We start from the raw sequence: 26,692 nt of genomic DNA on the forward strand, positions 1-26,692 counted from the left end.
ATGCTTTACTTAATGAATGCTATTTTATTTTACTGAAACAGAAATGTTTTTTAAAAAATAAACAATAGGAACAATCAGAACAAATTTGGACTTTATAACCTTGGTATAATGCTACATTGCTCTATGGACCCAACCCAAACTCCTATAGACCTGATTCAGGTTGAATATAGTGACTGACATATAGTTAGGCTTAATATCTGTTTAATAGTTAGGTGGATGTATAACTAGATAAACAAATCTAAGATATAAAAATATATTAGGAGAGTCTTTAAAATTGAGGAAGAGACAGAGACAGAACAAGAAGACAATCTGGAAAAGGAAAGACTTACTTATTCCATGCTTGTCTAAGGTTTTTGGAGCTGTACAGGGTAAAGCGTTCTGAAATAAAAAAAGAAAAATGATAAACAATTTTTGTTTTCGCTGGATTTATTATAAGTATGAAGAAACCCCAACTTTTAAAAATACAGTGTTCCACTTAACTGTAGTGATGATGTTACATTAATTTAAGTACTTATGAACAAGAAAAAATACTTTGATTTTGCAGTAATGGGGATCACATTCTGGTCTCACACATGCAAAACAAATGATCTACCACTGTCCCAAACAAGAAAACTTACTTTTCAAACTTTAAGGCATTGCTTTCTTTTTATCTTTTCTTTTGTGTGAGTGTGTGTTTATTTTTGTTTTTTAGGGTCACACCTGGTGACACTCAGGGGTTCCTCCGGGTTATGCGCTCAGAAATCACTCCTGGCTTGGAGGATCATATGGGACACCAGAGACAGAACCCAGGTCCATCCTGGTTAGCTATATGCAAGGCAAAAGCCATACCACTGCACTATGGCACTGGCCCCATCTTTTTTTTTTTAATTGTTGTTTCCCCTCTCCCCCATGGAGGTTTATCTACTAATCTGTTTCCTAATAATTATTTCTTAGATTAAGTTTTGAGTCAAAGAAACACTAACTGCAAAACTAGTAATCAATGCTATTATCAAATGAAATCTATTGTTTCCTAGGAATACATCTCTGGCTAAAATACCTACCAATATCAGTTCTTGTTTCTTACAGCTTTGGTATTTTACACATGCTCAAATATAAAATACAAATGTGTATGATGAGTATCTATGTTTTCTGTAAACAATCTTTATTATATTTTCAAATTAAAACGCTTTCTAGGGCAGAGAGATAATTCAAAAGGATGGCACATGCTTCCCATGTAGGAGGCCATTGAGCACCACTGTCACTGACCTGAGTACAGAGCTGAAAGTAGTCTTTTATCCTGGCCAGGTGTGACCCCCAAATCAAAAAATAAACATTCTGCTTTTTTTGTTTTTGTTTTTGTTTTTTTTAGCCACACCCAGTGATGCTAAGGGATTACTCCTGGTTATGTACTCAGAAATCGCTCCTGGCTTGGGGAATCATATGTGATGCTGTGGATCAAACCCAGATCCTTACTGGATCAACCACATGCAAGGCAAACACCCTACCACTGCGCTATTGCACCGGCCCCTCACATTCTGCATTTTTAATCCAAGTTAAACAATAATGTAATATCAATATATAATATTTTTTCATGATTTATTTTAGTCTTAATAATAGCTAATGACTTATTATTCACATCATATATTTTTATGCTGATAAATATAAACATATCCAGACTTCTATTTTAATAGAATTCTATTTATTAGAATTCTATTTAATAGAATGGATTTATTTAAAATAGTTTTGAGATTTGAGGCCACATCCATCAGTGATTGGGGCTTACTAGTGGGTCTGCACTCAGGGGTCACTTCTAGTGGTGAGCAGAAGACATGATGCCAAGGATCATTGACCATAAGCATAAGAAGAGCCTTACCAACTATACTATCCTCAGGCCCCTTTTTTAATGAAGTGTGTAGTAACTATCACCAATTTTTTTCAAAGAATTTGACAATATGTAGTAGAGAAGTCTGTCAAATCAAGAAAACACATGATAGTTTTAAAACTGTCTTTCATAGGCTCAAAATACCATGAAGTATCCAAGCTTATAAGTAAGCTATCTAATACATATTTAGGTAGTTACTATTTTTCTTGAAAATATTTTTGGTATTATTCATAATAGAAAATATTTAGGAACAACTCAAATGCCCAAGAACAGATGAGCAGATAAATAAATTATAGTATACATACAGCATGGACTATTACTCAGCAATAAGATGAAATCAATAATTTTACTGAACGTGGGTAGGACAAGAGGATATCATGCTCTAGAGAGGTCAGTCAGAAACGAGGGACAAATAGAGAATGACTGTTTTTATACATGGTATATGAAGAAAAATAGTAAGGAAGTAACCAATGGACAATGTTAACAGTTAGGGTCTGTAATCATTGTGTTTACCTGGGAGTGGGGGGTAGTGTGAGAGAGCTGGAAAAGGCCGTGAGACACAAGTGGAGGGACCAGACACTCTGGTGTCTGTGATGTTCACAATTATATCTGAATTGATTAAGGGTATTATGAATTACGATGCCTAAATAAACTTGAAAATAAAACAAAGCAAAAAAATCAATGCTTCATTAAATGTCCTTATATAGTTAATCCTGTAGAGTTACACTTTCATTTCCTATAAATAGTCCAAAGATACTTAGAAAGTGTATGCACACTTTACATTTAATATCTTCTGACAGATACATTTCATTAAAAAAATAAAACTTCTTTTATACTATCCATCCAAAATTGTGAGGATAGGTAAACGTTCTCAACCCCCAAAATGTGATATAACAGATTCAAAAATTGAGAGGTAAAAATTACATGGTCATATTCAGTGAGGCATACATCTGACAATGTCCACTCATATATCCATTCATTATAAAAACTTTCAACAAAAAATGGTTACAGGAAGGACAAACCTCAACAAAATAAATACCATAAAAGATAAATCATAGCTAATATCATACTCATTAATGAAAAGTTGAAATTTTTTCTTTTAAAATCAGGAACAAGACAATTCTCACCAATCTAGTCAAATCAATAGTGAGAGTGTTAAATAGTTTAAAAGTGGAACTAGTTATGTTTGTGAAGGAAATGGGTCTAGAGCAAGATAGAAAAGAAGTTAGGGTAACTTAGAAGCTCTACTCATTTTCAAAAATTTGAAATTTATATACAACTAAAATAATACCTCGAGAAACACTTATTTTTCCTGTAATGATTCAAATGGTATGCAAAGTTCTCATGGAGTGTCAGAGCCATCACTCAAGCTGGCCAATTGATAAACTGAAAGACATGGGTTCTGACCTATAAAGCTGAAATTACCTATTGTTTAATAGTATGGATTATATAAGGATCAGGCAATGATTACAAATATTTCTTGTTCTAAGGAAGTAAAAGTGCTTGCCAACAAAAATATGCTTATTTGCATCCAAAAATACCTGATATCTAAATTTATTCTCTACTTTACCACATTACATAAAATGCAATATAATGCAATAAGCTGATATAGAACACAAATGTAAAGGTGTACTCTATGTTTAAGGACTGAAAGTAGAGGACTGAGGGTTGAGATACAGCTCAATAGGCTGGGCAGATATTTTGCATAAAAGGCCAAGTTTCCTTCCTGAAATTGCTTGGTCCCAAACATTTCTAGCAGCAAGCCCCAAGCAGAGTTTGATGTAAATTTGAGTACTGCCAGTAGATGAAAACGAAGAATTTTCCCAAAAAACAGGAAAAAATTGGTAAGAATGGTTATATTATAAGGTTTTTTTTGTGACACACTTGGTTGTGCTCATGGTTTAATTCTGTCTACTTACTCAGGGATCACTCCTATTCTGACAGGACCATATGGGGTATCAGGGATCAAATTCAGGTCAGTCACAGGCAAGGAAAGTGCCCTACCCATCATATTCTTTCTCTTGCCCCTATACAAGATTTTTTTTAATTATTAGTATCTAAAGTGAGTATTTAAAAACCAAGATATGTTAAAAATTAATTGCACTGAATGTTTTTGTAAAACAAATTTGATCTCCTTAACTTTGTACTCCCCACAAAGCAATTATAATAATTTGCCATAATTTTTGAGGAAAAAGAATTCCATTACAAATAGCATTAATGCAAAATAGCATTTAGATGTAATGTTTTATTCTTAGTCACTAATGACTGCATGTAAATATTAGTTCTAATAACTGCCTCGATTTTGAGCTTGATGGGGTATGCTAATAGACTTTCTCTCCAGAAAAATGGTATGTTAGTTTTAGTCATGCATAAAATAGCCAAATATCAGTAAGAAAACATTACATATTAAAGTCATAAAATCATATATCCTCTTGTATCCACCTTCTATCACTTCACATAAGCTCTATTTATTTGCCCGGCAAATGTCACCTGGGCACCTATCTGCCTGTGTGCCAGGTGCTGTCACTGGCCACAGGAATGATGGGTCCTTGATATATTTCAGTGGTATAGAAATGTAAATAAAAAATTCCAAATACAGGGTGAAGAGTGCTAGGATATGAATATAGGCATAGTTATTTTGGAGCCTAAAGGCAAAGTCACTAATTACATTTGTTTGTTTCTTTTTCAAATGAAGACAAACTAATTTGGAGGCCAAATAATAGCACAATGGTAGGGGCTTTGCCTTGCAGGTGGCCCATCCAGGACAAGGTTGGATCCTTGGTGTCCCATATGGTCCCTGAGCCAGGAGTAATTTCTGAGTGCAGAGCCAGGAGCAACCTCTGAGTGTGGCCCAAAAAGCAAAAAAACACCAAAAAAACCAACCAATCAACTATAAAAAAAACACTAGCCCCAGCAACACAACAGTACCTAAGTATACTATAGCCAATATCTTGCAGATCTTAACAGTTAAAGTTTACACTTCCTGACAGAGCTATTGAGAACATTCTCTGCAATGCGCATGCACTGCACTACATTTGTGGTTTTTTTTTTTTTTTTTGGGCGGGGGTCACACCTGGCAGCGATCAGGGGTTACTCCTGGCTCTATGCTCAGAAATCGCTCCTGGCAGGCTCAGGGGACCATATGGGATGCCGGGATTCGAACCACCGTCCATATGTATGCAAGGCAAACACCTTACCTCCATGCTATCTCTTCAGCCACACACTACATTTCTAATCAGACAATAATACCATGTTTTCTATCTAGTTCCTTTAGGAATTAAATGCAGTGCTCTATTAAAATAAGAAAAACATTACTGGCCTTGTAAGTTTTGAAAACAAAACTGTGTTTAAATGAGTGTCCCAAATCAGTAACAGTTATATTTGATAAAAGAGGTACTACCCTGTTTATGAATAATTTTATCTCATTATTTAAGTATTTGCATATGAGTATTTTTGTCTGTTGTACTTCAGTTAAGTTCACTCTGTCAGTTATTACTTTAATGTCAGCTTTCTCTTTTCAATGATGTTTAAACTAGAAGTTGAGAATGTTGTGATTTAAAGCTTTGGTTAACTCATAGCATAACTGAGGAAGTGCAATTAATTTAAACCTGCAGGCAGGTTTTCACCTTCTCCACTTTTTGCAGGGACATTGCAGAAGAGGATTGCTCACAGCTGGAAGCCAGGGCGGAGAGGTAGCAGACAAGAAATCACTTGCAAGGCTACAGGATGGGGGAGAAAGGCTGGCAAGGTTTTTATTTTATTTTATTTTTCTCAAACTGCTATGCTTCTAGATGGCAATTCCTTGAAATTCTACAGGAAAGCAACTAAAGAACAATGCTATCTACAGTATTTGATAGTTCCCTCTCTTGAAAGAGCTAAGTCTGAAATGGTTTTGGGTCCTATGAAAGCAGACGTTACCTCACATGAAGATCAAACTTAAATAGGATTTTACTCATTTATTGTAGCTATGCACTGTGTTCCAGCAGAGGCATTTGAATTTTCAGCCTCCTTATTCCTCTCTCACCAGTGTTTTATGATATCTTTAAAAAAATCAGGAATAGAAAAACATTTTAGTAAATAGTTAAAACAACTCTTTCACCACCATCACCCAAACTCTAAATGTGTTTAAAGAACTTAAAAGGTGGACGTAAATTAATAACCTAGTGATTTTCTTTCTTTTTAGAGGGGTAAGTGGAGATGGGAGTTACCACAAAGGGTACCAAAAGAGATGTGATCATTAAAAGTACCAAACTTATTTTTTACAAACATATTTACTATAATACAATATCAAGTTTCATAAAAATGTAATTGCAAATCAACGTAAAAGTAATTATGTACAAAATGACACACAAAAAAGGTTATCTATAATTTATAATTAACTCTTCTATACCATATATACTAACCATGCACAAATTTAAGTTTTTGAAGAGGAATTATTTAGACCACAGTTGGCAGTGACCAGAGATTACTTCTGGTTCTTTGTTCAATGATCACTCCTGGTTATGCTCATGGGAGCATATGTGATGGGGGGATTGAACTTGGTTTGGTGTATGCAAGATAACACTTTACCTGCAATGCCTCTGGCCCCACAATATAAATTATTTGGGATTGGCTTACTTTTTATCTCATTTAAAAACTGAACTTGTGAGAAAATAGAGATAGAATGACTTATTCATTCTAAATTATTTATTGTGTGTCTAAATATGTTTGCCAGGCACTATTGTAGGCATTGTAGATGCAGCAGTGCACGAAACACATGAGGTCATTAGGTGGCCTACAATAAATCATGGGACCAATATTAACAGGTCCTCTATAACAAAAATCTATATTCTCAAATCAACTATTCTCAAGAATTTCTATGTAAAATTTACTTTTTTTAGTTATTAGGGAAGAAAAGTAAGCAATAAATATTTATTGATATTCTGTTCAAGATAAAGAAAAGCTAGATTTACATACCCTCTAGGCTTAGAATAGAAATAAAGGTAAATTCATAACAGGATAGGAGAGTTTATCCCAAATCGAAAGGGTTAGAATTTTTGTCAAATTATAGGTATTTTTAGATCTCTCATTTCAGAAAGGTAGTATCTAAACAGGCATTTGAGAAAGAGCACGTATGGTTGTACAACTGTAATCTGCGGTTTTAAAATAGTGATATTCCCTAAATACCTAACAGCTATGATTGGACATAGCTCTGTCTAGTGTTATCAGCTAGAGACTTGGATGTGACACAGTAATGTTGAGCAGATCTGCATGATACTGTCACCGCCATCCAGCATGACCTCTTGGTGCTGAACAATCATCCTCAGTCCTGAAAATAGGAGCCTCTAGTCTCCTGGCTTGGTCTGACTACAAGAAGTTACCCTCAAATTATCAACAGTGTACACCATAAAATGAGTTATATCTGAGCAACATCTACAAACAAATGTTCTATAGCATTCTCATTTTGACTTCTGATGAGATCTTGTTTTTATAACATGCACAGAAATGAGAGTTTGTGACAGCTTATTGCTGTATGAGGTCTTCAAGACATTTCACTGTAAAGTCTCAGAAAGTCTTGGGACACTTCTTTTCCCATAAGACATTTTTTTCCTAGACAGAATAAAGTTAATCAGTTAGGCATGTAATAGAGTCTAAAGTGTGCATTTTACAGGTAAGAATTAATCTCTATTGTTTCCAGAAAAATGTGGGGAAGAAAGATTTGTCTCTCACTCTTTGTCAACACTCATCCATCCTTGGATCCCTCTAAAGTCTCCAAAGAGTGAAAGTCCAAAGAGGCATACAAGAGCTTCTTGGGGGAGTATGAGATAGACAGAACCCAAACAGACAAATTCTGTCCAATAGACTTTATGAGTAACCTGAAGGTAAAGGAGGGAATTGCCTGAGGCGGTGAAGCAGATCTGCTCTCAACCCACCAATTCTTACTAAGAAACCAAGATACCAATGTCTTCTTTTTTTGATATTAGAAAACATGTCCTGTGTTCCATGTGTCTGTATAGAACTCATTTTCTTAAACTATGGAGCAGAAGATATGTTTCATTTTCATTTTACACATATTGAAACTTATTTATACATGCTAGGAACTGAGACACTAGGTATGTTGTCCTTGTTCCACAGTTCATATATGGCAAACCTGGAATTTGAACACAGAATATATGGATCTGGAGTCTGTACTCTGTCTTTAGGAGGTATGGAAGTTCGACACAGATATGACAAATAAAGAGCTAGCAGCAGCATCAACAAATCAATATTCCATTAGCCAGCAATAAAAAAATATACTTAGAAAAAAGGCAAAACTATGCATAGAGTGAAAAAATTTGTGGTTAGCAGAGTTTAGTGAGGTGTGGGGAATGAAAAGTTAGAGCACAGAAATTCTTTTTTTAAGACATATTTTTATATGTTACAATAATAATGGATGTATGCATTATATATCTGTTCAAGATCCACAGAAAGTAAATCAAGAATGGATCCTCAGTGCATCAATGTGTTTTGGGTTACAATCACATGCTAACGCAGGTGCATCAACTATCTAATGGCTGCTGCTGGGAATGAGGGCACAGTCCATGTGTAGGCAGGAGGTAGAAAAAAATCTATGGGCCTTCTGTTCTGTTCTGCAAAAATCTAAAACTGCTCTAAAACATAAAGTCTGTTTCAATAAAAAGCCCTTCAACATGCACACAAACTCTCTTGTGCACAAATTGATACAGAATTTGCCATGGAAATTGCCACTCAGAATCCCTGGAAATCCTCCCCCACCCCGGGACAAAAAAAAAATGCACTTCAAGGGCTGATGAGAGTACTTGACACAGAATCTGTATCACCGTAATTATTCATAATATGCTAGAACAACTGCTCGTCATGCACAGCTATGTCATATAGAGTAGAGAATTGGTACACTAAAGGCTATTACTCTATGGAGGTTCAATACTTAAGCAATCCCGTATTAAGGCAACATTAAAGAATAAATAAAAATCACAGGCAAGTTAATGTTTGTCTAACTCTCATCTGTATTTCTAATGGAAATTGAAGATTGGCAATCTGGGTGAACATCAAGCACCATATTTTGAAGGCATGATAATGGTAGCTTGATAATGATAATGGGTATACAAAACTGATTCTATACATATTCCCATGTCCTTTGTGGACAATAACCATTGTAAACATTATTGCAAACAAAGGCATTCAGCCAGCATTACTCTTAAATATAGATGTAAATTTAAGTTGGTTTGTCAGATTTTACAATAGAGTTAATTAATAATAGCCAGTTTATCAAACTATAGTTTGACCTGTAAATTTGAGGAGAGAAAATATTAATTGCATTTCAAATAAATGGAACCATTATTTTGTAATCTCTTTACTAGAATAAGACTTTTTATGTACTAGCATAAGACTTTTATTCTATTGTCTAGTATCTCGGACACGGCTCAATGGTTTAAAGCACTAACTCATTAAGTGTGAGGTACTGAGGTCAAATCCTGGGAACACTATAATGTGCCAAGGTAAGACTGACAGTTCTATTGCTCGGATCAATAGGCAAAATGTTAAAGTGGCTTAGAAAGCACCCAGATTATATGTAGGACTGTGAGTTCAATCCCAGTACTGCTGCATACACTTCATGTCAATCCTGATCCCAGTGACAGAAAAAGTTTTCCCCACAGCCATATGTCTATCTTGTATAATCCCTATTAGAATACCTTGAAGAACTTTGAAAAAACTTGAGTCAAAAGTCTTAGAAATAGAGAGTAGATTTGATTAGCCCTTGTAAGATTACATTAGAATGAATGCTTCTCATCTATCCCCTACTCATGAAAGGAATATACTTCTCTATTCCACTGATATGTGTTACTTGGGACACTTGTTAGTTGCGGTGACACAAGAGGTTTTAGATGTGCATGTGGCACTGGCACTTTTTCTTTGCCACAAGAACATTCTTTTGTAGCTTTCATTTCCAAAGAATATAAAAGATGTGTGGAAAAAAATCAGAATCCAAATTATACCTTCGAGATAAATCCTACAGAAACCAGGAAAAAAATTGTATTTTTTGTTTTTGTTTTTGGGCCACACCCAGCAGCACTCAGGGCTCACTCCAGGCTCCGAGCTCAGAAATTACTCCTGACTCGGCGGACCATATGGACACCCGGGATCGATCCCAGGTCTATCCTGGGTCAGCTGCTTGGAAAGCAAACTCCCTACCACTGCGCCTCCACTCTGGCCCAGAAACCAGGACATTTTAACAACTGAATCCAGTTCATAAGCCAGGAAAAAAAGAGCCATTAAAATTCTTTTCTTGGGAGTGGGGGCCATATTCAAGTGCTCAGGGGCCTAGTCCTGGTTCTGTGCTCAGAAGTGACCCATTTTGGTGCTCAGGCCATATGTGATAGAGATGCATGGACTAAACTAAGCTCAGCAGAATGACAGGCAAGCAAGGTTAGCATTATGTCCTTCCTCTTCAGCACCCATTAGCAAATTCTTCTTACTATATATGGCATCAGCTCTGGGTGGTTAGTTTTGAGCACTTCCACAAGGGGAGAAACATCTGGTTCTGAATCGATCAGCATTTTACCATATGAGGTAGGACATCCTACCAGCTTCTGTTTCATTTATCTTCCTATCCATTGCTACTATAAGGATGTCATGATATAAAATATGTGAAAAAAATCAAACAAACAGTAAACAACTAGCATGCAAATAGCATCACCCACCAATTAAAACTAAAACTTAAGATCATTATTCTATTTCAAAGTCTTTTTCAAAGGTTGAAATTTTTACACAAATTCTTTGCTTTTAATATCCCAGTTCTGAAGAAAGAAAATCTGTTCATTTTACTGTTGGCTCAATTGAGTCAACAATCATTCATGAGTTATAACTTGATTCTTTTTATTATTATTATTAATAATTTTTATTTTGACCAAAGTGGATTACAAATCTTTCACAGTAGTATTTTAGGTACATAGTGACATTGAATCAGGTGCATTCCCACAACCAATGCTGTCCTCCCTCTACCCCTGTTCCCAGCATGCATCCCATATCACCCCTTCCCTCCCCCCCAGGGCTGCTAGTATCAGTGATCAGTGTTCCCTTCTGTGTCTAGCTTGTTGTAGATTGGAAATCGATTCTGTTGTAGTTGGCTTTGGATTTGGTGTTTAAGTCTGATCTGATTCTTAAGGGAAGTCCATTAGGCCAGAGCTCTGCCTTGTGACATTACTCTCTTTCACTTCTTGCTCAAGATGCTGGCTTAAGATGTGACTTCAAATATTACATTTTCTTTGTTTTTGTTTTGGGGCTACACCTGTAGGTGATCAGGGATTCCTCCTAGTGGGCTTGGGGCAATAGATTAAAAGGAGTGGATTGAGCCCATGGATGTCATGTACAAGGCAAACACCTTAGCCACTGTACTATGCTTCAGCCCCTATTACATATTCTTATTGTAGATATATCTAAACTCCCCAATTCCCTTGTCCCTTCCCAATCTTCTCAACCATATTCCCCAAATCTTGATTGTTAAAGCGTTTTGGAAAGTTTGGAGTCAGGATATATGGAAGCTGTTTTACAGAGCATAAATTTCTAGTTATACATTTGCTAGGTTTTTTTTTGGGGGGAGGGGCACACCCGGCAGTGCTCAAGGGTTACTCTTGGCTCCACGCTCAGAAATCACTCCTGGCAGGCACAGAGGACCTTATGGGATGCCGGGATTTGAACCAATGACCTTCTGCATGAAAGGCAAATGCCTTACCTCCATGCTATCTCTCAGGCTCCCATTTGCTAGGTTCTTTTTTTTGGTGGTGGTGGGGGGGACACACCCGGCGGTGCTCAGGGGTTACTCCTGGCTGTCTGCTCAGAAATAGCTCCTGGCAGGCACGGGGGACCATATGGGACACTGGGATTCGAACCAACCACCTTTAGTCCTGGATCGGCTGCTTGCAAGGCAAACGCCGCTGTGCTATCTCTCTGGGCCCCATTTGCTAGGTTCTAATAAGAGCTAGATACATAAGAAATAAAAAGTTATAAGGACTTTTTTTTTTTAGAAAAGTATGTGGCTGCTTTATGATAATGCTCATAAAATCTATTCAAATGTTGTGTTTTGTAATGGATTTCAGAACCATTTAAATCATCTATGTCCTTATTAAATTCTGATCTTTACTTTTAGGCAAATATTCTAATTCTTTCTTTTGACAGGCTTTAACTGCACTACAAACACTGGACAGTCAGAGGATTTCAATGTTTTTCTGTGGATAAGAGATTGCAGAAGAGATGGAGTCTATCTGTATCAACTTTGGTGAGATGAAGTCTGGATAATTCCCAAACTGGATTGTATGAAATCCCAGAGACCATATGTAGTGAATCAAATCTGCTTGGAATTTCTTTTCTGTTTGTTTATTTTTCAAGGCTACAATCAAAAGAACTTTTTTTTTTTTCAAATGTTATTTTGTTAGATTTTTCTTCATTATTAAGAATGCCCCCTAGTGAAAATAAGTGGGAAATTCTTCAGGCAAAATTTACTGTCAAGCTTCTTGCTTTTACACTGAGATGGGTTTCTAGAGTTTATATAGATACATTTAACTTCATCAGCCTGTTTATAAGAAAGAAATCCTTGTTTTACATTTTGAGTAACTGTCAAAATTATAGGTCCTTTCTAATCTTTATGTCAGTGTATCAGCCTGTTCTCTGGCTTTTCTTATTTTCAAAGCCTTGTTCAGCTATGGACCACTGGAGAACACCTCCTTCCCCAAATCCTCGGGTCTATGCTTTCACTGCTAACTGAGGAGAGATGTATCATTACAGACCCTCTCACCCCTGAGCTGCAAGCAACAATCAAGAGGAGTTCACATTTGAGAAGAACCTCTCTCCATTTCTGAAAGTCATTTCTGCAGTCAGCAGGTCATTTTGAAAGAATAAAAACATTCATTCCCTTTCCAGCTCAAAACCCCTCCCACAATGCCTCAGGTGGTTCAAATCAAACCCCCAAATCCCACCTCAGCACCTGAGGGATTGGGGGGAGGGGGCTTTCGGTTCTCTCCATGGTTGCCCTTCTACAGTCACATGGATGTGGAGTTGGTCTGCTCACCTGCCTACAGGCCCCAAAGAAGGAACAGTTTTCTGTTGTGCTCATTTCTGTGCCTGACACCTAGCAAAGCCTCAGTAAGGACTTGAGTTCCCTTATTATACATGAAGCATAGTCTCAACCCTCTTTCTAACCCTTAGCCTCCAGAAGGCTTCCAGTGTGGCCATCATCACTGCAAAGAACCAGCATAAAGACAGTGTCCCCTGACTTCTGGCCATGCATCACTTTTTTTCCCCCTTTTTTAAAAACTTCTCAAGTCTGTAAGGCTTGCTGATTTCATAAATGCACTAAATGATAGCCACTTTCTACTAACTAAAGTTAGGACTGGGCTCTCTCTGTATACAGAAGGGATTATATCCCAATTGGCTGCTATGGGTGGAAGCAGCTCTAAACGGTTCTAAGCCATGGGTGGGTCAAACAGATCTTAGCAATAAAACCTGAGTTGAATTAGATGTTTATACAAATTCATTTTTAAAACTATCACATAGTAACAGTCTCAACATGCAGTTACAACCCACTGTACAGAGATTATAAACCATCAAAACTCCTGTCTATTGGTTTTAGTAAATAAAGATATTAGGAGTTAGTTATTATCTAATAAAGATATTAGAGAGTTAGAGTACTATGATTAAGACATTTGCCTTGCACACAGTCAATCTGGTACTACCTATGGTCTCTCAAGACACTAGGAGTGATGCCTAAGCACTGCTCAGAGTGTACCCAAAACAAAAACAAATAAAAGATTCTTAAATGCAGATAGATGTCCCTTGAAGATCAATGAGCTTGTTTGGGGTAGTTTAAAATACTATCTTTTTGCATTTTGCCTCCAGTAACAAATTCTTCCTTACTGCTCTAACTTCATTTGAAGAAATTCCATTTTCATCAAACTTTTCTTAATTAAATGGCCTCTTATATTGAATAACTTTCTCTTAGGAATAATATAATCTCTTTAAGAAGTGTTCAGTTCTCTTACTTGATTTGGGAAATTAGAATTATTTTATTCAAAATGTCATTACTTTTAATTGCTTCCGGTCTAGCAGCTTTTTTTTTTCTCCCTGAATTTTACAGTGCCTCCCATTCTAAACTCTTGAATAATAATCTTCCATTAAATAGCTGCTGAATGTCCCTTTTGTTGGAAGCATTGAAAAGATGAATGCAAGTATTGCACATGGAGTCTAATGTCATTTCAGAGCCTGACCATTTTATATAAAGTAAGAGTTATGAATTTCACTAAAGACAAAGCTCAGATTCTCCCTTACTTCTTTGATATTTTCTGTATAGAACAAGTGTCCATATGATGTGTTCTGAACGAACAATGATAAATCGTGATACTGCTCTCTCTGTCAATCCTATGATCTGATGATGAACTTTCAGGAAGAGCTCATACACATCTGACCTCAGGTTCCTAACCTAAGCAAGGAGAAAGAACTACATGTCCCCTGCCCAAGGCTTCTCAGAGCTCTAATTCTCAATTCTTTAAAGAAGTCGGTCCTCAAACTGGGAGGGGGGAGGCGGTGCTCAATGTGGTACAGTATATGAAACACTATCAGCAACATACTGAAAACCACAGTGCAAAACTTGTATTAAAAAGAAAAAGTGCCTTTCATAACAGACTGGTGGGTGGGGCAAAAGGGAGACGGGGTGAAGGAGGGGATTGGTGGAGGGAAGTGGGCTCTGGTAAAGGGATTGGTGTTGAAATATTGAAACATTGTATGCCTGAAACCAAGTCACAAACAACTTTGTAATTTCATGAGTTACTAAATAAAAATATATTTTTAAAAATAGTTAAGGCCTTGGTTAGGGGATAGATAGCTCAGCGTTCAAGGGCACACATCACTTGCTTTCTACACTAAACCCGAGTATGAAACCCAGCACTATAAGCACCCCAGCTCCCAGTACTGCATCATTGGATTTAGTCCTGGAGGCTCCTGAGCACCATGGGAAGTAGCTCAGGACTCCTGAGCACTGTTTGGAGGACCCACCTGAAAATAAATATATTAAAATAAAGTAAGTTTGGAACTATCAAAATGCTGTGAATACTCTCAGCTTGAGTAACTCCTGGAATTTTCCTTGAACAGTAAGACATTCTACGGATTTCTTATAATTTTCACTTGCCACAATTCTATCAATGTCTATCAATTGCCCTGGTTTATGTTAGGATTATATGGTGTGAATTAGCTGCACCTCAGCCCTGGTATTTTCCTTCCCTGAGAAAGTGAACCTTTTAAAACTGCTGTAAGAAGTCCAAGGTTGGGGCCGGGCGGTGGCGCTAAAGGTAAGGTGCCTGCCTTACCTGCGCTACCCTAGGACGGACCACGGTTCGATCCCCCGGCGTCCCATATGGTCCCCCAAGCCAGGAGCGACTTCTGAGCGCATAGCCAGGAGTAACCCCTGAGCGTCACCGGGTGTGGCCCAAAAACCAAAAAAAAAAAAAAAAAAAAAAAAAGAAGTCCAAGGTTGAGATGCAAACACTTCTTGGGAAGGGAAGATCTGGGTAAATGTTACATGAAAGGAGGACTCAGAGTTGCTTCCTTTGCAACAGTGGTTTGTCTTATCTTCCCTTGACTCCTCTCAAGCCAACTCAGGAAGCACTTTTACATCTACTCATCACTGAACCAATGTTTTGTGAAACATCTTTCTTTGTTGTCAGTGCCACACCCAACAACATCAAGAGATTATTTTTCTAAAACCTTTTATATATTGTATATCTGTATAATATAATACTTAAGCACTTCTAAATATTATATGTAATTATTACATCTACTGATCCATTGGCCCAATGTACAAATTATCAATAATACATTCTATATACCTACATACTTATTATCTACAGCATGCTATCAAAAACACATTATCATTTACACAATATCATAATTACCTACAAGTTATCATACACATAATTATGCACACACTATACACACATCATTATATACATGTATAAGTAGCATATATGTATATTGATATGCATATTATAATAATTACATGTATAATTATGTATATAGATAATTATGCACACATTATCGACATATAGATATCAGTATACCTATTACTTACCTGTAACAGTGAATAGCATAATATCAATAATATAACCACTTACATATGTCCACCAGAAGATTCACCTAAAAATGTCTGTTTTTGGTTCAATAGTTCACATGTGTGCCTGAGAAGCACGAGGCTTCAAATGACAGCAATGCAGGCAACCCTGCTGCTTTTGTCTGCCTGTGATATCTATTGTCTCTGTTCTTTGGTGTTGAGTTTTTGTGTACTTGTTTTATGAACTTTATGAGCTGTACCCAACTGTCCTTGCAGACTATACCTTGCTCTGTACTGGATGGGAGATAAGGACTGTAACTGTCAGTGCTCCAATAATCATATATTCAAGGGGATTAAACCTGGGCCTTGAGAATGTAAACTATGTGCTCAGTACCCTGCTGTATCTCTGGTCCTGTGATCTATGGTGTTCCAAACAATTTCCAGAGCTACATAGAACACCAGGTGTGTGCAAGCACTGTGACTCCAACATATGACCTTTGGCAGGAACCACAATCAAAAAGATGCATGAGCACCGAGGCCAATATAATCCCCTTGGCTCATGCATGCAAGCCCCACACTAAAGGAAACAAATCTCTGGTGAGTACCATAGTCAAAACCACACGGAAGCACCACAACCAAGGTGTGTGCAATCCTGCTCATTGCAGCACCAGCATCTATAAGGGGAATGGAAATGGATAGTAAAGTCATTCTGAAGTTTTTAATAATTCAGAGCAAGAAACTGGAATGAACACCAAATATGCACTAAACACAATCTCTGATCTCATAAAGTTTCCAATCAGCTTGCTTAATTTAAGGTAAATCATGGCTTCAAGAAGAACATACTTATGATGAAGATAAATTCTATTCTATAAGAAAAACAAATTATTTCATGTTTTCTAGTGAAGAAATTTGGTGGCCCAAATGTTTATTATTATTATTCTTTTCTGCATCTAAATTTACTCAGTTGAAAATCTTTTCATATTCTCTGCGCTTTTCCCTAGTCTGAAAGGTCTTAGATACTAATAGGGGGAAGCTAAACTTCTTTAAGAGCCCATATTTGGAACATTTATGAAGATCTGTGTTCTCACTTAGATTCCATTAAGAACAAGTATTGCAGTTAAAGGATGCATCTTGCTTGGTTTAAGAAAGAAGAATAAAATCTACCTTAAGCTGTTAAATTTCTATACAGTTTTTACGAACATAGAAGTATTTTAAAATTTCAGTAAAGTACAAAGAGTCCTTGGGGCAGCTACAGAAGATAAAAGAATTTTCAGCACAGGGTACACCTTCAAAAGATAAATGTTAGGAGAAAAAAATAGTTTCCCAACTTCGTCTCTCTTTGGAATTGATAATTTATTCCTCGTGGATCCTCAGAAGAAAGAAAAAGGTAAAAATGAATATAATTGGCTCCCCTAACAGAAATTATTCACAGCTATTTTTTCTCATAAAATAACAGACTATTAGATCTTCCATAGAGTACCTTTTAGAAATGTAGGTAGGTAGACCTGAATTTTATAAGCCATGTTTTGTAACCAAGAAAAGGAAAAATAGAATAATTTTACAAGAATTCAGTACCCTTATTTTTTATTAAATTTCCAATTCTGAACCTTTCATCCTTCCTATAAAATTTAGATATATCACGGCTGAGATTGTTCTGTTAAGTGCAATCACTACAATTTAGAAATTCATTACTGCCACCTACTGGTGTGAAAAATGTTATGCTATTTTAAGTTTCAATTACATGTTTAGTTTGTGAATCTTAAAATTTTCCAGGTTACTAAGTCAGAGGTAGAGAGATAGATGCAAAATAGTCTCACTCATCTGTGGGTTTTAAGAAAAATAAAAGACATTTCTGCAATAATTCTCAGAGACAAAAGAGAGGAGGGCTGGAAGGTCTAGCTCAGGACATGAAACTCACCAGAGTGGAGAGTGCAGTTAGGAAAATAACTACACTGAGAACTATCATAACAATGTGAATGAATGAGGAGAGTAGAAAGCCTTTCTAGAGTTCAGGTAGGGGTGGGGTGGGTAGGAGAGAGATTTGGGATATTGGTGATGGGAATGTTGCATTGAAACCCCAATACAGTCATATTTGTAATCAAGGTGTTTAAATAAAGATATTAATAAAAATGTTCAGGTTAGGGGTTTATAAATTTTATTTAAAAAATTTAAAAATATTAAATAATTTATTTAATAACAAAATGGACATTTAATTCTTAATATTTTTAACTAAAATTAACTGACTATGTTTAGTTTTTTATAATGAAATGTCCTTTATAATTTAATACATTTTGTAGTAGTAGTATTGCAAGAAGTCAGCCTATTAGATTATACTACCCACATTAAAAAATGTTATAACCATGGGAGTTTAGCAATGATGGAATTCAAATTCTTCAAGATTGATCCAATAAATCAAATCAGCTATATCTGATAAAAAATATCTCCTAGGAAACTTCCTTAAATTATCTTTATGGACAATTAGTGTGTGCATGAAAGAATAACCCTACAAGTAGGAAGGATATACATTGGCAAAAGTAACAAAATTTGACAAGGTAACAGATTACCTTGTGAGGATTATGTTCACCTAAGCACATAGGAAGCATAGTCAATGGTATGGAATGAAACATACCTGGCTTAAAATGTGGTAAGGAATGAACTCCAGGCCATGTGTCCTCATTGGGTGTTCCAAGAACCTAGAGGAAAGCAGGAAATTGTGGGAACAGACTTATTCAAAGCACTTGAAATTCTCCAATGTAGAATACACACACTGCATAAAATGAAACTCAATTTTTTTTCTGTTATCCTGTGCCAGGATTTTATTTCAATATAAGCAAACCCAGCCAAAAAAATCCCACCCAAGATGAATATCTATATTTTAGTAAATGCAGCAAGAAAATTTAAATTTCCGACATTTTATTGACTCTAAAACAGAGAAAAAGGATGGGAGCTCAGAAGGTTCACTGTCATCTTCATGGTGGTAGAGTCAAGTCTAAGTTTTTCAAGTGCTTTTTAACTTTTACTTCAGTATCATGTCTCTCATTTAACAATTCTAAGAAATCTGGTACCCACCCCCCAAAAAAAATTCCAAAAATGAAACTCTGTCTGAGCACTGAATACTTTCTAAAAGGCATATTAAACTGCCTGGGAGATGCACTTTCTCTATAGGCTGTTTATGCTCAGCCCAGGTAAGATATTTGATTGCATGATTCATAGTTTCCTCTTCCCCAAAGACTGTTCTCCCAACACTGCCCATTTTTCTAGCCACACCTCACTTTCTTCCACCTTCTGTGTTCCCTTCACTGCCGAAATGTTTGGTTTGGCTAAGGAATTAAAGGGCCCTGCAGCTCACAAGTAACTGGACACACTCCACTGGAATTTCCAGTCCTACCCTCTACCACTATTACATTGCACCACGGTGATAAATCATTGCAAACAGTTGGCTTGAAGAAAAAGGAGACTATGCTTGGAGATGGCCTTCCTGGGTTCAAATCCTTGATTCTCCTCTTACTAAATAGAGCCTGGGCAAGAAATAACCACATTCAACTTCAATTTTCTCATGTATAAACTGGGGGGAATAATTGTACCTAACTCATCTAGGATGACAGCATGACCTGGCATTTGAGCACTATGAGCATATGAGCACAATGCAAATATGAGATTTTTTTAAAGTATCTACAGACAATAGGGTTAGGTCAGGAAAGTGCCAACCAGGTGGGAGAATCTAGTTCACCCTTGTGTCAGGTTATTGCTGTTTGAGGAAGCTAGTACCTCACGGCACCCCTTACACTGTGTTGACCAACAAGGCCAGCCCAACAGGTTAGGAAGGGTAAGAGCTGAAGCTGAAGTCAGAAAAAGAGGAGGTAGAAAGTGAGTATGGGAGAAGGATTGAAAATCAATTTCTCTTTCTGTAAAAGTCTTTTTGGTAAAACCATTTGGGAGCTATTTATTGCTAGAGAGCATAGACTCTAGAAAAGGTGGGTGCATTTTCCCTTTGAGGTCTCTTTTTCCTCTGTATGGAAGCAATAAGGAGTCCCACTACCATGATACATCTTCTTTCTCCCTACAAAAATGACACAGGGGTCAGAGAGGTGGCACAAGTGGTAAGGCATCTGTCTTGCTGGCACTAGCCTAGGATGGACCATGGTTCGATTCCCCAGAGTCCCATATGGTCCCCCAGGCCAGGAGCAATTTCTGAGTATGAAGCCAGGAGTAACCCCTAAGCATCAGTGGGTATGGTCCACAAAATACACAAGTTTATAATTATTGAACCCTCTTTTCAGTTTTAGATCAATAGCATCACTTAACCATTTCCTGTGTACATACAGAAGACAGAAAGTATCACTAAGCTCTTCTGAGGCTTCCAACTCTGGTGAGACAGAAGTGCAGAGAAGGGAGAAAACCCCAAGGGTTTATGGCTTTGGTCTACCTGGCAAGGGGGGGTAAAAACCTCCACTTCTTTTCTTTCTTCTTTATTTCTATTTTCCTATTATTTTCTGCCTGCTTCCAAAATTGTGGTAGAACACATTTCTGCCTCTTTTTTTTAAAATTTATTTATTTATTTGGTTTTTGGGCCACACCTGGTTGGGCTCAGGGCTTATTTCTAGCTCTGCAATCAGAAATCATTCCTAGAAGGCTCAGGGAAATATATGGGATGGTGGGGATCAAACGTGCATTGGCTGCAACTGGGCTGGCAAGGCAAACAGCTACCCGCTGTTGGTCCCTTGGTCCCTGCTAATATATTCTTTTTTTTTTTTTTTTTTTTTGGGTCACACCCGGCGGTGCTCAGGGCTTACTTCTGGCTGTCTGCTCAGAAATAGCTCCTGGCAGGCACGGGGGACCATATGGGAAACTGGGATTCGAACCAACCACCTTTGGTCCTAGATCGGCTGCTTGCAAGGCAAACGCCGCTGTGCTATATCTCCGAGCCAAAATATATTCTTAATTGATCTTTACAAAGGGAGATATGATCGAGTGACCCTCCCAGAAGGGAATTCTTCTATGGTTCCACATTCCCATTAGATTAATCTAAATCTCACAAAACACACAGTTATATGTGCCCTCAAAGAGCTGTTCACTGACTTGGATCTGTTGCCCTCTCCACTGACTTAGAAATATTTCTCCTTCCTTTGACACTTCACCCAATTACACAGATCTTTTAGGCCCTTGAAATGTCCCTGTGTATCACAACACTCCCCCCCCCCCCCCGCACACTCATAAGGAGCATTTATAAACACAGCTCCCCTGACTGGACATCTATGTTCTCCCCAACATAGATTCTCCTTCCTTGAATATCTCCCCAAAAAAGAATATCCATAAAGCACGATGAGCTACCATGAGTGAGATCTCAGTAGTAAAACTGGCACAACTGAATTTTGGTGTTTGTTTTTGTGATCATCTTGCAAAAAGACTAAACTCTAGACAATCTTCTATGTTTAGATTTTTTTTAAATTTACTTTCCTCTATAGTATCTACCTTATACATGGCCAACTCTAATCCTCAGTACTGAATATTGTCACCCAACAGTACTAAAAGTGATCCTGGATTGTTGAGCAATGAGTAAGCTGGGGCTGCTCTCCTAAATTATTTTTCAACTTTCTTTATATCCCTTCTATCTTTCAAAATATGTGCCATAAAGTACCACTCAGCAAATACTTGATTTGCTGAAAGAGCAACATCAATCAAGAAAGAAAGCCAATTATCACAGAGGTCACTGAATTCCCTGAAACTTTCTAAAAAAAGAAAGCTGCAACTATTTCATCTCTTTAATTTTAAGACCTATGTTTGCCATCTGGCTTCCCCCTTCTTTCAGAGGAAAAATGAGAATAAACTTAGATTCAAATTGAAATATCATGTAATATAGATTTCTAAATTCATCTAAACTTAAAGTAAAAAACAAAAAACAAACTAAATGGTTCAAGTAAATACATCCCAGGCTGGAATTCAGAGCTTAGTAGCCTCCAGGTAGCAATTTCTGCTCTAGTGTTATGTTGATTTTAGCCAACATAGTCAAAAGGAGTCCCTGAGAAATGGGGTCTTTAAGGTCATGCAGAGAAAATGGGGCTGGAATGCAGAGTCAGGTTGATTTGATTAGAAATGAAATTTTAAGAGCTGTGCTACCTCACTCCCAGGAGCTCAGAAAGAAATGTGGTTCAGATTGTGTTAAATGATTGACAGTTAAGTGGCTGTGACGTTGATTATGAGAAACAAGGCTCTCTCTAGCTCTCTCTCCCTCTCCCTCTCCCTCTCCCTCTCCCTCTCCCTCTCTCTCTCTCTCTTACACACACGCTCATGCGCGCACACACGCACGCGCGCACATACACACACACACACACACACACATTTTCTTTAGCATTTTCATCAGTGACTAAAGAGAGTACAGTGAGGAGAGTGTTTGCCTTGATTATGGCTGAGGGACCAGCATTAATATCCCAACAAGAATGATCATGAGCACCTCTGGCTGGGGCCACAAAACAAAGAAACAAACAAACAAACAAACAAAAAAGAAGTCTAACACTCTTAAATGACACAAAAAGAAAGGATGTGTAAGATCTTCAAAGTTGAGCCAGGGGCCAGGGACAGCTCTGACTGCTGTGCCAACCTGAGACTGCAGAGGCCAATAATTCAGACCTTGCCTTATTCCCGGAGTCCTTCCTTCCTGCAGCTCTGCTTCCCCATCCAGGGGCCACCACAAAAACCAATCGCTGACCCACAGCTACCAAGTTTGGGCAAACACCACAACTAAAGAGTGGGGATAGCCATGAGCATGTGTGCAGGCAATGCAACAAGTTCACAGCCTCTCTGATAATCAAAGAAAGAAGTGAAGAGGAATCAATATTTTTTAAACATTCATCGAGCAGGAGTCAACACAGAGAAATAAAATTTGTCCTTCATTCCTTTTTGTTCATTGGGGAGGGACAGATGAATCAAAGTCTGGAGAACTGTGGGGAGGCCAACTTGGATGCCCAGGACTTTATATCCCTCCTTGTCATGCAACATGGCTGAGAAGAAAGAAAGAGAAAGAAGAAGTGAAAAATGAAAATGAGAAGAGGAAGAAAAATGAAGGTGGAGGAGAAAACGGAGGAGGAGGAAATGGATGAGATGGAAGAGGAGAAATGTCCACAGTTATCCCAAAATCTGTACCTCCTACTATTCCATACCTTCCTCCCTGTGGAGGGAAGAACCAGGGCCTTGTTTCTAATCCAGAAATTAGGACAACAGTAAAGTGAATGCTAATGGGAAACTTTCTTCCCTGATGGCTTCAAGAAGTGAGTGATCCTGCTGAGAAGGCAACAAGGCGTGGAACTGAAGGTGCTTTGGCAGAAATCCAAGAGCAGAAAGTTGCCAGCAACTGTGTGAGCCTGGCACCAGGTCCTTTCCCATAGACTGAAGGCTGCAAACTAGCTGACACTAAGAACTGCAGAGCTGGGGCTGGTGAGATGGTGCTAGAGGTAAGGTGTCTGCCTTGCAAGCACTAGCCAAGAAAGGACGGTGGTTCAAACCCCCCCACCCCCACCCCCACCCCCCCCCCCATCGCGTCCCATATGGTTCCACCAAGCCAGGGGCAATTTCTGAGCGCTTAGCCAGGAGTAACCCCTGAGCATCAAATGGGTGTGGTCCCCCCCAAAAAAAGTCTGAGTAGAAGTAGACAGGTCTGTCACATGTGAGGCCCTGAGCTCAGTCCCTAGCACTGTCACATTCCATTTCCAATACTGCCAGCCAAAGTCCTAATGTCCATGACTAGGATTCTGCATGCACCAATCCATTAGACTGTACCATAAGTTTCTAGAGCCCATGAGTCTCTCTTCCAGGTCCCAAACTCTACTTAGCTATGGGCCTATTTTTAGAAAAGACTACAGGCCTAGCATTTCTGTGAAAGCCCAGGCAGGTGTCAAAAAATAGTCCTGGGGTTAAGGCAATTGCCTTGCATGAACACTGCCTCAGATTCAACAGTCAGCACTTCATATGGTAATAAAGAATTATTAAGACTAATCCCTAAGCACAGAGCCAGGTACAAGCCCTGAGCATATCCAGATATGGCTCAAAAACAAACAAAAGAACACTCAACAGAGTACCTCATCCATGCCTGAATAGGGATTGTGAGATGGTCAGCAGGCATTGAATATTATGGGCCTGTAGTGATATGGTTAATGATGACAGGAAATGAATTCATATTTAATTTCCCTTCCTATTATCAGCCACATTTGGATTACTGCACTAGGATCAGGGGTTGACCAAGAAGAGGGTCCAGAATAAAAAATAAAGTGGACTTCTGTGGGGAAAGACTAGGGCAGGGGCTGAGGGACAAATATCAAGTGAACTAGAAATTACCCAGTATGAGAGTAGCCTTTTTTTTCTCCTCCCAGCCCAGAGAATAGCTTTTTGTGGACTTCACCTTGCATAGATTAAGCACCACAGTGACATTGGGGCATACATTCTGCTGTGCTGAGTCAGATGGAAAAAGGAGAGCAGAGAAAAGCAGCCAGTCTTATGAGGCTTTGTAAGAGCTGAGGGCTGGATTGTACTTGATTTTGCAGTCAGATATAGTAGCATCCAGATCTGCCTCCTGAGACACAGCAATCATATGCAATAAATTTCTGGTGCAATTCTACACCTTTTTGGGTGATAACAATGAGGTCAGACAATGATAGTTGGAAATGATCACTTGGGTCAAGAACTGGGCACTGAAAGGAGGTAAAATGATATGCATGATATTCCTTCAGTTATAATACCGCAACATAAAAAGAATGAGAGAGAGCAAGTGAGCAAGAGAGAAAGAAAGACAAAAAATGCCTGTCATAGAGGCAAGCTTGTGGGGTTGGAAAGAGAAATGGAAATATGTGGAATGTGAATATTGGTGGTGCACTGGTGAATGACACTATATGACTGAAACTCGGTCATGAACAACTTTGTATCTCACAGTGATTCAATTAAAAATTTACTCATAATTAAAAAAATGAAGTTATATACTTACTTCATCTTTGGTTGTATTTGGCCAGAATGGGAACATTGGGGTTATAAAGGGAGAAGTGAGCTGTAAGGAAAAGGGTATGGCTGTGTGAAAGAGGAAAGAAAAGTTATGAGTGAAAAAAGTTCCTTCCCTGTTTTCCATAGTAGTAGGTATTATTGACAATTACTTTTGCACAGAAAAAATACAATTTCTGATATACACTATCAAGAAAAAATGTGAGCATAAATGGCATGTGTTGTGTATGGTGTAGCCATGCACACACGTATACATGGACACATAACACATACTCTCCTTTTCCATCACTCCCTAGATAGCACCTAAAATGAGGTGATATCTAAATGAGGGCTTAGAGTGCCCTGACTTCACATCTGATGGTGGTTCATGGTATAAAAGACAGATGTAGGATTAAAAAGGCTGCTTTTGAAATGCAATAATTCTAGACTGGGTTTCACAGAATACCTGCAGAAGTTGTGCGGCTCAGGAAGCGATACTACAAATGGCCAGCAGGGGGAGCCACAGGACTGAGAAAATGAAAAGCTGCCGGCTTTTAGAAAGCGTAGTATTCAATCAGCTCTTAAGGAAGGTTTTCCAAAACTCTGTTTTGGTTTCAATGAAAAGGAACCCAAATAAACAGGTTTCTTAAATTTTTATTTAAAATGAGTTCAACTGGAAAAAGAAACACACAAACAAAATAATGACTGATGTAAGTGACTTGAGGCTCAGCCCGAGTGTGTAGAATTTTCTCACCCTCTTTAGTGATTCTAACCTCAGGAAGGGTTGGCACAATAGACTGGCCCAATCTGACCAGACAATCTTAGACGCCCAGTAGGGATAAGGCATATGGTTTTTCTCTCCAAGTCTTTGGTCTGAATGTACCCACAGGAAGAACAGACTGTCAATAAGAGATGAACAATAAAATAGATAAATAAATAAATAAATAGTAAGAAATCAGAAGCAGAGTATAAATGAAAATTAATCTGAGGCCTGGGGGCAGCAGTAGTGCAGGTACCACACTTGCCTTACATATACCAGACTGGAATTTAACCTTGGCACCCTATAGAGTCCATCAAGCCTTACCCGGAGTCTTTAAGAGCCAGGTGTAACTCCTGAGAACAACCAGTAGAAACTTAACTCTTCCTTCTCCTGTTAATAAATTTGATACCTCTCTGACAATTCACTTAACTAGAAAAGTTTGCAGAGAAAACAACTGGTTTAAAATAAGATTTCTGAAAAGAAACACATTTTTTTTTTTTTTTTTTGGTTTCTGGGTCACACCCGGCAGTGCTCAGGGGTTATTCCTGGCTCCAGGCTCAGAAATTGCTCCTGGCAGGCATGGGGGACCATATGGGACACCTGGAATTGAACCGATGACCTCCTGCATGAAAGGCAAACACCTTACCTCCATGCTATCTCTCCGGCCCCAAAGAAACACATTTTTACCTCTACCATTATAGGATGCTGGGGATCAAACCCAAGTTAGCCATGGGCAAGGCAAATTATCTACCAGCTGTACTCCCTTTCCTTGTTTCTGCTGCTGTGTCTATACCTTAACCCCACTCTCTCCCTGATTTCCTTCTCATCTAAATGACTCATACTTCTTTACTCTGAATGACTTACTGTGACACAGGTTTATACGGGTGTCCCCACAGGCATACATGGAAATGCGTGTATGAGGGGGAGATGTTACCAAGCAAATGCAACAGAACTCCTGGGTGCAGTAGCATAGAATGTGGGGAATGAACCCCAAGTGAGAGAGCTGGAGACAGGACAA

General features: G+C 38.2%; 1 protein-coding gene across 3 annotated transcripts in view; it reads right to left on the reverse strand.

Annotated features, from left to right (window-relative positions):
- CDK14 (cyclin dependent kinase 14) overlaps positions 1–26,692 on the reverse strand; it is a 733,148-nt gene that overhangs the window by 138,757 nt on the left and 567,699 nt on the right. For all 3 annotated transcript variants that reach the window (XM_049769012.1, XM_049769019.1, XM_049769022.1), the window contains exons 11-12: positions 18,583–18,646; positions 330–378 (exon numbers count right to left, since the gene is read on the reverse strand). In XM_049769012.1, coding sequence (XP_049624969.1) covers positions 330–378; positions 18,583–18,646 — 113 coding nt within the window. The remainder of the gene's footprint in view (positions 1–329; positions 379–18,582; positions 18,647–26,692) is intronic.

The sequence above is a fragment of the Suncus etruscus genome, chromosome 1 (genome assembly GCF_024139225.1).
Source record: "Suncus etruscus isolate mSunEtr1 chromosome 1, mSunEtr1.pri.cur, whole genome shotgun sequence".
Lineage (NCBI taxonomy): Eukaryota > Metazoa > Chordata > Mammalia > Eulipotyphla > Soricidae > Suncus > Suncus etruscus.